General features: G+C 42.4%; 1 protein-coding gene across 1 annotated transcript in view; it reads left to right on the top strand.

The window, feature by feature from the left end:
- The window catches only part of LOC126281649 (uncharacterized), a 61270-nt gene extending 49958 nt beyond the window's left edge, over window positions 1–11312 (top strand). The window contains exon 3 of the mRNA XM_049980828.1: window positions 11062–11312. Coding sequence (XP_049836785.1) covers window positions 11062–11312 — 251 coding nt within the window. The remainder of the gene's footprint in view (window positions 1–11061) is intronic.
- The last annotated feature ends 717 nt before the right edge of the window (window positions 11313–12029 follow it).

Below are 12029 nucleotides of genomic sequence, written 5' to 3'. Positions count from 1 at the left end.
ATTGCCATTGTTTAACTTTCAGTTTTGGTTCAAAATCCTGTTAGGAAACAAAACAGTCTGTGGACTCCCTTCTATATTAGTTCGAGTGTTACTAATTCTAAGGTGAAAGTTTGTATAAGAATTAGTTAATTATTCTTGAAATATTGATGATCTTAAAATTATGAGTTGCACTAAAATATGTTTTAGGTATCCCAAAAGCATTTCATGAACTGTGCAAGCTCATATGTAGTCAATGAAAACAACTGGGGCTCGTGTTGGTTAGAATAATAGGTCTGTAACAGCCTTTTTATCAGCAGCACAAGTTCCATGCTCAACCCATGTCAAACTGAATAGTGCTTCGCCCCTGTTAGGCGACATAGTGCTTTTATCATTTTTCGCTACACGGTAAAGCAATGAGTGTACTTGAGTGTGTAGTAGTTAGCTTCCATAATTGACAAGTCAGAAAACCGATTAATTCATGACTGTTTACATCTTTAGTGCATGATAGTGATGTGGTGTCCAATCTTTAAATCAAATTATCAGTAAAGTTAATCTTAATTCAGCAGTTACTTTACCTTTTGCTGTATATTTGGCCGAAATTACTTTTTTCAAATTTGAGTCGGCGACCCTCCGTACTTTGCATTTCCACGTATGTGCACTCCGTTATAATAGATCGTTAGTTGGATTACCGCGACAACTACTTTTCATCCTTTCAGTACTTAGCTCACACAGGAAATGATATTAGTCGCATTAAACTCGTAATTACTACACGATTACGGTCAGTTCAGAAATTCCTGGTAACGACGTAGCATTCAAGGGTAGAATTGCTGTTTTAGAAGCTCCATATATGTTATAATAGGAAGACAAGAAAATTTTGTACATGTCCATGAAGTATAAAGGACGTCAGAAGTAATTCGTAGAAAGTTTCGTGGTACCAATTTACATATTGGATTTAAGACTAATGACATTCTTCGCTTCACACTTATGCAATGCGTGTATAATAAAATCTTCTAAATTCACGGCAACAGGTGTATATGAACTAAGGTACGGAAACTGTCCAAAAATTTACGTAGATGAAATAAGCAGGACTTTTGAAACGCGTTTCAAAGAGCACGCATCAATTCACAATAATAAAACAGTGTTTGGTTATCAGCCCTTACAGCTAAGCATTCCGTTATAGCCATTGATATGCGTTTGGAAATGCTATATACTGAACCTAAAAGATAGCTCATGACGATGGTGTAAGAAATTGAAAATTTTATACCGTTTACTAGAGACTGGCAACACATGAAAGCAGAGAAACGATTGTATTAACAGAGCATTTATCATGACACTATGAATATCTCTTCCAATCGTCCACCTCGAAGTAATGTATGTATGAGCAACAGACGCACACACCGAGAAGGAATGCGGCGGTCTATCGCCTCACACACCATCCTAGCAGCAGGTCGGCGTGCAGACTGGCTTCCGTACTTACTGCAAAATTACGCGACGTACAATGCCATCAAACAGATGTATTATATTTGAAGACATTTAATGCTCTTTTAGTTATATTACCTAAATTCACTTTTACTATTTTGTTTTTTTTTTACAGCTTATAAAACCATTGTTCTTTACTCTGAATATCATAACACCAGTTTTCACATACTTTTACTTTTTATATATTTAGCGTAATCTACTCTATTTTTACGTAAATTACTATACTGTTTCACTGAATCTATATCCATTAAGCTGATGACATCCCTACCAGGCCCACTTCCTGCCTTCTGCCTCATCTCCCTATCCCTCTCACTCCACATACAACCACCCCATCCCTGTCTTCCCTCCTCTCATATCCCCAAACCAGATTTAAAACATTGACCACAGTTACATACCACAGCATTCTGATGTGTGCTTCTGAAACAGATATGACGAGTTGCTGACACACCTACATAAGAAAATTCAACATTTAGGTACAACCTTTTCTACTTTCTGTAATATGATATAAAATGTGTTTTTTGTTTTAACGTCTTTACTATTCCCGCTTCGGGAACTCAAATGGAAACCCCTTGAGGGAAGGCGATGTTCTTTTCTAGAAACACTACTGAGAACATTTAGGAAACCATAATTTGAAGTTGACTGCCGAAGAATTCTACTGCGGCCAGTAGGCATTACGCGTAAGGCACACCAAGATAACATACGAGAAATTAGGGCTTCTACCAAGACATATATATACTCGTTTCTCTCTTGCCTTGTTTGAAATTGGAACGGGAAAGTGTTTTACAAGGGACACTCCGCCATGCACAGTACAGTGGTTTGCGGAGTATCTATGTAGATGTAGATGTAGATGATCCAAGGACATCGAAACTAGACATGTATTTAAAAAATGTGCTACTGGAACCGAAAAGTAAACGATGTGTTAGAATGGCTTTGAAATGGTGGTTCATCTGTAAATATTGTGGTATGAAGGGCAATAAATAGTTGGAATGCTTTTCTGAAGAAGAATAACATCCTTTAAACTAAAAAACCTGTAAGAGAAATGTTTTAAGAAATAGGCTTCTCATCTGGAAAGCAATATCACACGAGATGGGAGGATATGGACAATGACTGAAACAGTATGTTGAATCCAAAATTTGACTATGATTCAATAATGGTTTACTCACCAGCAAGGACACGTCTCAACAAATGAAGGGCAATGCAAGCATTATATTTGCCCCACATAAGCGTAAAATAACGACACTAGTAAAACCAGAGGAGAAACATAGAATCCAAGATGTTGGATGGTCGCATGCGAACGAGAGAGTTACAAATTAAAACGTGCTGATTAAAGAAGCAGACTTGTCTTGGATGAATATGCAGACGCCACGTCTTCGGAACGATAGTAGGGAAAGGTACTCAAGGAAGGAGTTGTGTGGTCTTTCTAAGATAGTGAAACATGGAGCAGATCGTGAAAGATGTTGAAATACGAGGAAGACACACGATTCTAGTATAGCATGGGAGTAATTACAAGAGTAATACTAATATGAAAACTATGTAGCAGGGATTGCAGAGAACTCAAATCTACGAAGGCAGAATAGGGACTGATTGCCGAGGAGTATTATTGTAATTTTTGAAACACCAAAGTAAGAAGAAACGTTGGCCGACTCAAGGAATTATATAGACTTTAGTTTTATTAGCTTAGGTATGGAGTTTACCCAAAAAGAATTGGCAGAAATGGAGACGACTCTGACAGACTGCAACGGTAGTTTGCATATGGGATGCATGCAAAAATGATTTTTTACACCTGTACACGTTGCGCAAGATGCGAATGCGTGCAGATGCAAGACATTGTATTCGTATTCGGTGAAGTAACGATTCAAATCTCTGTCCACCATTTAAGCTTTTGGTGAGTTCCTAAAGCCTACTGAAGCGAATACCAGAGCCGTTCTTCTGTGTGGAGTGGAGTGAGCGGTCTTCCAGGTTAGAATGTTGCGGAAGTGTGAAGATAGGCGTTCATTCTTAAAGGGTGCAGGTGAAACACGGGACGAGGGTGGACCTAGAAGACATTAGAGTTGAAGTTGTAAATTATCGTTCTGCGTTGGAAAAGAAGCAGAGGTCTCAGCGCTCATAGCAAGCACTGAATCAGAAACCGTTCTGAGCACTGAAAGCTGGCTAAAACTGAAGGTAAGTTCAGCCGAAGTTTTTACCAAGGACCCAATGGAGTTGAGATACCGTAGTTTAAATACAAATGCTGGTGGCGTGGTAATGTTGTACAAGTAGTTTACCTTGCAGTGCAGTTAAAGTGAATAGGTGCTACGTATCAGTATGGATAGAAACTATACTTGACAACCGTTATAACTTAGTAACTGGTTCCAACCTCCCGACTAAGATGACATAGTTACTGGACGATTCAAGGACAATTTAAGTCTCATACCGAATAGGTAATCGACTCATACAATTACAGTAGGTAGTGACTCCAGTCTAACCTCGATCTGCAGGCGAAAATGCAAGTTTGAAGTCGGTGGTAGGCATGAAACGTCGTGCAGAATAGTACGAAATGTAATCTCCGGCACTTAATTAGAGCAAATATTTCAGGACCCCACAACTGTAAATGGTTGTGATAACATGTTAGGCGTCTTGTCAACATGCCTCAAGACACATATAGGGGTTAGTGATTGACAATGTAAGTCGAGACCAAGGGTAGCAACAATGGAGATATTCATATCAAATAAACGAGTGAGACGTGGTACCGTGATCCCCCTTGGTACATAAAACAAATCAGAACACAGCTGAAGAAGCAACGAAAATGCATTTGAAATTTAAAAGAACGCAGAATCTATAAGGTTAGTGACGTTGTGCTGTATCTCGAAACTTAGCGCGAACTTAAATGCAAGATGTTTTTAATAAATTCCACATCGAAACTCTGTCTCAAAATCTGTCAGAAAATACAAAGAGATTTTGTTCATATTAAAAAAAAATAAAAATAAAAAAACAACGGGAAAATGCATTGAATACCTTCACCTCACGACTGCAGTGGTACTGGTAACAATGACACTATTACGGATGTGGACTTACTAAACACAGTCTTCTGAAATTTCGGCACCAAAGAAGATGAAGTAAATACTCCAGAATGCTAATCTAGAACAGCTGTCAACGTGAGTAGCTTCAAAGTAGATAACCTCTGTGTAGTGAAGAAAAATATGTTACTTAATAAAGGCAAATGTTTCGGCTCAGAGTGTACACCAAACAGCTTCCTTTCGGGGTGTGCTGATGTAATAATTCGAAATATGACAATCATATACTACCGCTCGCCCGACGAACTGGAAAGTTGCACAGGCCACCAATATACAAGCAACGAATTAAAAGTAGTCAGCTCTATTGTAAACCCACATCGCTAACATAAAATTGTATTAGGAATTTGGAACACCTACTGCTGACATTATGAAACGCCTCAATGAAAACTATTTTTTGACACAAAGCACGTCTCCGGAAAATAGCGTTCTTGAGGAAGATAACTGGCTCTTTACTCACGTGAAGCCATGACTGCTATCGACAGGGAATCGCAAGTCGGCCCCATGTTTCTAGTTTACCAGAAAGCTATTGACAATGTTCTTCTCATGTCGCTATGAAGTGTATGGAGTATCGTCTCGGTTGTGCAACTGCATTCGTGATTTCTTCTCAGAAAGGACACAGTTCGTAGTAATTGACGATAAGTCCAAATTAATAGTAAGTTATATTTCCGGTTACCCAATTACATGTAATAGGACTCCTGCTTTATATATATATATATATATATATATATATATATATATATATATAAAAGATTTAGGAGATACTGTGAACAGCCCTCTTAGATTGTTTGTGGATAATATTGTCGTTTACCGTCTAGCACATTCTCCAGAAGAATTACAAAATGATCTAGACAAGGCATCAGTACGGTGCGAGAAGTCGCAGATCATCCTCATGAACATAAAATGGAGGCCCTCATACTAAAAGAAATACGTTAAAAATCGGTTGCACGATGAATCACAGTACTGTGGAACATTAAAGTTCATTTAAATAAATAGGTATTAAAATTACGAAGAACTTAAACTAGTACCGTCATGTAGAAAATGTTGTGAGGAACACGAACCAAAGACTACGTTTTAATGGCAGAATACTTGGAAGATACAACAAATCTATTAAAGAGGCAGCCTACGCTATGTTTTTATGTCAACCCTAGAACATTATTGCGCGATTTTTGGGATCCTTACCAAATAAGTACTTATGTAATGACAAGGCACTGCCTATCTCCTTCCACAACCTGAGTTTTGGCCAGTCTCTAATAACGTCGTCGTCGACGGAACATTAAAAAGTAATATTTATTTGTTTCTCCTTTCCTTCTTTTCTTGCGTGTTGTTCCAAGTCGAACTAATTCACAGAGATTGGTCGAGAACGTATAAAACCTTCTGTCGGTGCTCAGATTCTTTCTTCCCAACGTATGAAATACACTTACTTAAATACTGACAAAACAGAATTAATAACCATGACCGTGACAAGCGACATTAATCGAAGCTTGGCTGAAACTAGTCCACGAAGAAGATGGGAGTTTGTAATAGAAAGCCATGAAATTATAATGAAGCCAGCGCACATACAGTGTGAATGAAACAGTCCAAACCATAGTCAATGAAAGTAAGCTGCTCCGAGATACAATATACTTCGACATGATCCAGTAATCGACACAAAGTGTTAACGGCCAACCGCCGGAGAGAAGCAACGCCGACCTCTACAGCTCAACCATGGGTCATGGTATTGGTTCAAATGGCTCTGAGCACTATGGGACTTAACATCTCAGATGACGTCCAAGCTGCTACCACATATGTTGTTTGGGAGCAGATCTGAGTATCTTACTGGGCATTGGAGTACATGTGTAGCTTGAGCACAGTTCATCATCCTGTAGAAAAACTGCACCGCAATACTGTCGCATGAGAGTTAGCATCTGAGACGCAAGATGTCCGTGATGTAGCGTACTTTCGTTAGAGTTACCACAGTCATTAACAGCCGAGACCTGAGTTTGTACCCCAAGGCTCCTCAGACCATGCACCGGAGTAACATTGCTGTGTCTTTCCAAAACATTTGAAGAAGGCTACCACTCACTAGGCTGCCGCCATGCTTGCCGGCTGCAGTCATCAGGGTTACTAAGATTTATCGTTGAACCCAATGAGACGGCAATTTTCAGCAGTCCATACTTCATGGTCATAGCATCACGCCAAATATTGCCTTTTGTGTTGTGTTAACAGCAGCCTACGCATGAGACAGTAATTCCGAACTGTGCGGGATAACACAGATCGGTCCAGGGAATTCGTTACTTGTCCTAGAATGGCAGCCGCAGATGTGAATGTCTTATCGTGTGAAACACGGCTATAGTGCCTTTTGTTGGTTTCACTTGGTCGGCCAGAGTCTTGATAACGAGTATGCCTGACTAATTAGAACATTTGGCCACTGCCCCGTCCGAATATACAACAGATACGTATACTGCACGGGTCACCCAGCCAGCCAAATGTAAACGCTCAATGAGGCCTCTTTCAAATATTTTTCTGGTCCTTACACTTAGGTGAGAAAAATCATGAGATACCTCCTAATATGGTAATATGGTGTGGGATCCTTACCAGGTGGGATTGACGGAGGACATCGAAAGGGTGCAAAAAAGGGCAGCTCGTTTTGTATTATCGCGTTATAGGGGAGAGAGTGTGGCAGATATGATACACGAGTTGGAATGGAAGTCATTACAGCACAGACGTTTTTCGTCGCGGCGAGACCTTTTTACGAAATTTCAGTCACCAACTTTCTATTCCGAATGCGAAAATATTTTGTTGAGCCCAACCTACATAGGTAGGAATAATCATCAAAATAAAATAAGATAAATCAGAGCTCGAACAGAAAGGTTTAGGTGTTCGTTTTTCCCGCTCGCTGTTCGGGAGTGGAATAGTAGAGAGATAGTATGATTGTGGTTCGATGAACCCTCTGCCAAGCACTTAAATGTGAATTGCAGAGTAGTCATGTAGATGTAGATGTAGATGTAGATGTAGATGGTGTGGCACCTCCTTCTACCTGGCATAGTGCAGCAACTCCACATGGCATGGACTCTGCAAGTCGTTGGAAGTCCCCTGCAGACGTACTGAGGCATACTGCCACTATAGTCGTCCATGATTGCGGAAGTGTTGATAGTGCACGATTTTGTGCACGAATGGCCTCTCGGTGATGTCTCATAAATGTTTGAATGGATTTACGTAGGGTAGTCTGGGTGGCTAAATAATTCACTCGTATTGTCCAAAATGTTCTTGAAATGAACTGTGAACAATTGTGGCCTGGGAACATGAAGTCCATAAATGACAGCAAAGGGACCGCAAGTACCCGAAAATTAGCATTTCCAGTCAATTATCGGTTCAGTTGGGCCAGAAGACGCAGTCTATTCCATGTAAACGTAGCTCATACCATTATTATTTATTTATTTAACCTGATCAGATCAGGCCCTCTCTTCATCGGACCAGTGTTCTACACATGCAGCATTTCACACATCAAAGTGACATCATGACAATAGTTTAAATAAGAAAATTAGATTACTCTAGTGACAATATGAATAAAGAGTAATGACTAAGATCCAATAAAGAAAATGCTGGCAGACTTTTTACAACAGGTGCTATATATACGAATTATGATAAAAGCAATAACAATAACACTACAAAATCAAATAATAATGATAAACATGAGAAAAATTGGCAGTAGTAATGAAGATTTGTGCAGATGTACATTAATATCTTGGTGTGTAAAGTAGATGTTTACTAGTACAGCGAGTTTTGGGGAAGGGAGATTTAAGAAGGGGGAAAGATGGAAGTAATGAGGCGAAGTACATTCATGTACAGAGGAAGGCATTACTGTTGCTTAAGTAGATACGTCATTAACTGGTTTTTGACGCCTGACATATTTTTAAGTTCTCTAACACAACGAGGGAGGTTATTCCAGAGTCGGGTTCCCGATACTGTAAAGAACTTGGAGAAGGTGACTGAGCGATGCAGTGGAAGAGAGAGGATTTTATTATGATGGGAACTTTTGTTTCTGTCATGTTGTTCCGACATAAGCGTTAAGGACGAGGAGAGATATGAGGGACAGTGTACATTTTTAAGGCAGTAGATGAGACAGAGCCACAACGAGATTGCAAAGTAACTTGTTGACAATTTGCGTCCATGACTTCGTGGTGCCTGCGGTACACTCGAACTGTACCATAGGCTCTTACCAACTGAAATCGGGGTTCATTTGACCAGGCCTTGATTTTCCAGTAGTGTAGGGTCAAGAGAGAGGCGCTGCACGCCATACCATGTTTTTAGCAAAGGCACTCGTATCGGTCGTCTGCTGCCATATCCCATTAAAGTCATATTTTGCCGCACTGTCGTAAAGGGTATCTTCGTCGCACGTCCTATATTGATTTCTGCGGTTATTTCACTGGTATTGCTTGTCTGTTAGCAATGAAAACTCAACGCAAACGGCGCTGCTCTCGTTCATAAAATGAAGGTGTAGGTCACTGCGTTGTTTGTAGTGGGAGGTATTTTTACATTCTTGGCACTACGAATCTCGGGATATTGAATTGCCTAACGATTTCTTAAGTAGACTGTCCCATTCGTCCTTCTCCAACTACCATTCTATGTTCAAAGTTATTGATTCCCGTCGTCCGGCCATAATCTCGTCGGAAAACTTTTCACATGAGTCACCTGAGTACAAATGACAGCTCCTCCGATGAGCTGCCTTTTAATAACTTGTGCATATGATACTACTGCCATCTATATACACTCCTGGAAATGGAAAAAAGAACACATTGACACCGGTGTGTCAGACCCACCATACTTGCTCCGGACACTGCGAGAGGGCTGTACAAGCAATGATCACACGCACGGAGCTCCATCGCAGTCTTTAACACTAGTAGCATGGCGCGACAGCGTGGACGTGAACCGTATGTGCAGTTGACGGACTTTGAGCGAGGGCGTATAGTGGGCATGCGGGAGGCCGGGTGGACGTACCGCCGAATTGCTCAACACGTGGGGCGTGAGGTCTCCACAGTACATCGATGTTGTCGCCAGTGGCCGGCGGAAGTTGCACGTGCCCGTCGACCTGGGACCGGACCGCAGCGACGCACGGATGCACGCCAAGACCGTAGGATCCTACGCAGTGCCGTAGGGGACTGCACCGCCACTTCCCACCAAATTAGGGACACTGTTGCTCCTAGGGTATCTGCGAGGACCATTCGCAACCGTCTCCATGAAGCTGGGCTACGGTCCCGCACACCGTTACGCAGTCTTTTGCTCACGCCCCAACATCGTGCAACCCGCCTCCAGTGGTGTCGCGACAGGCGTGAATGGAGGGACGAATGGAGACGTGTCGTCTTCAGCGATGAGAGTCGCTTCTGCCTTGGTGCCAATGATGGTCGTATGCGTGTTTGGCGCCGTGCAGGTGAGCGCCACAATCAGGACTGCATACGACCGAGGCACACAGGGCCAACACCCGGCATCATGGTGTGGGGAGCGATCTCCTACACTGGCCGTACACCTCTGGTGATCGCCGAGGGGACACTGAATAGTGAACGGTACATCCAAACCGTCATCGAACCCATCGTTCTACCATTCCTAGACCGGCAAGGGTTACTTGCTGTTCCAACAGGACAATGCACGTCCGCATGTATCCCGTGCCACCCAACGTGCTCTAGAAGGTGTAAGTGATCTACCCTGGCCAGCAAGATCTCCGGATCTGTCCCCCATTGAGCATGTTTGGGACTGGATGAAGCGTCGTCTCACGCGGTCTGCACGTCCAGCACGAACGCTGGTCCAACTGAGGCGCTAGGTGGAATTGGCATGGCAAGCCGTTCCACAGGACTACATCCAGCATCTCTACGATCGTCTCCATGGGAGAATAGCAGCCTGCATTGCTGCGAAAGGTGGATATACACTGTACTAGTGCCGACATTGTGCATGCTCTGTTGCTGTGTCTATGTGCCTGTGGTTCTGTCAATGTGATCGTGTGATGTATCTGACCCCAGGAATGTGTCAATAAAGCTTCCCCTCCCTGGGACAATGAATTCACGGTGTTCTTATTTCAATTTCCAGGAGTGTATGTACATATGGCTATTCCATGACTCGTCACCACTTGATATAACGCTGTCACGCATGAGACTGCACCGTCTCCGTGTTCTACACAGTGAGCACTCAAAATGTGACAGGGCGTTCACACCCCCTATGTACCCTACCAAGCATGCTAACAACACTAAAGACGAAGAACACTAATGCACTCTGGAGGATGTTCTGGCTGTCAAAGAAAGTTACAACCATAGTCATTTACATACCCGCCGTTAGTGTGTATGTGTGCAAAGTTGCTTTGACGTTTAACTATGTTGTCTGGGTGCTTCATTTTTTTTTCATGCAGAATATATTAAAAAAATGAAAAAATATAGAACAAGTAAAATCATTTCTGGTGAAAGGTAAGGATCTAAATTGGCTGGGGTACAAAGTAGAACTACAGTATACCTCACGGGCCTGCGCTTAGCTGTAAAGCGGAAGATTCAATCTGTGCACGACTAAGTATGTTTTCATACTGTGTAAGGAAAGCGGAGAAGGCGAGCGGCGGATTTGGAGAGGGCGGTCAGTGAGCGTCCCGAGATTACAAGCCACCACACCGCCACCGCCGCCGCCGCCGCCACCGCCCCACAGGCTCGCAATTACAGGCGTACCGGGAGGCTCCTGGCTGCGGCTGCTGCTGTGGCTGTGGTGCTGCGCGGTGAGCGACGGCCTCTGGAGACCTGCCGGCTCGCCATGTCGCGGCAGCCATACTGCGCACTCTGCCGCCTTGTGTAGTGGCACCGCTGCGTATGCTTGCAAGGTAGCCGCGCCCTACTGGACAGTCGGAACCTCGCATACATAGAGCTGTATTTTTAAATCTAAAGCGCCCAATGAAAACTGACACCGCAGGAACGCTGTCTCTCTCTTGTTTTTGAGTCTCTCCGTTTCTGTGAGACAGACCAAACCCTTAAATTTCTGTAACAATTACAGACCTAAAGAATGAACGTGCTAACGGGTTCAATGCTACCGAACCATCACTTTGACGCAAATTATTCACAGAAGAATGAAAAAACTGGTATAGCCCAGCCACTGCCAAGATCAAAGAATTTCGGGAACAAGTGAGGCAATACTCATCCTACTACTTACCCTAGAAGGTAGGCTGAAGAAAGGCATACCTACGATTACAGAATTGTAGATTTAGAGAAAGATTTACGATGTGAATTGAACTATGGACTTTGAAATTCTGAAGGTAGCCGGGATGAAATACAGGAACGGAAATATTGTTTAGTACAAAGTCGAAGGACATGAAAGACAAGCACTAGTTGAGAAGGGAGCGAGGCTTGAGACTTGAAATCTGTCTCCGATGTTATTTGATAGGTACATTCCCAACCTTTGAAGGTTACCAACGAGAAATTAGGAAAGATAATTAAAACTGAGGGTGAAGAAATAAAAATCTTTGCGGTTTTGCCAATAACGTGGTTAAGCCGTAGTAAAAATTGCTGTTTTGAAGAG

The sequence above is a fragment of the Schistocerca gregaria genome, chromosome 1, assembly GCF_023897955.1.
Source record: "Schistocerca gregaria isolate iqSchGreg1 chromosome 1, iqSchGreg1.2, whole genome shotgun sequence".
NCBI lineage: Eukaryota > Metazoa > Arthropoda > Insecta > Orthoptera > Acrididae > Schistocerca > Schistocerca gregaria.
This window is presented reverse-complemented; position numbering and strand designations above follow the sequence as displayed.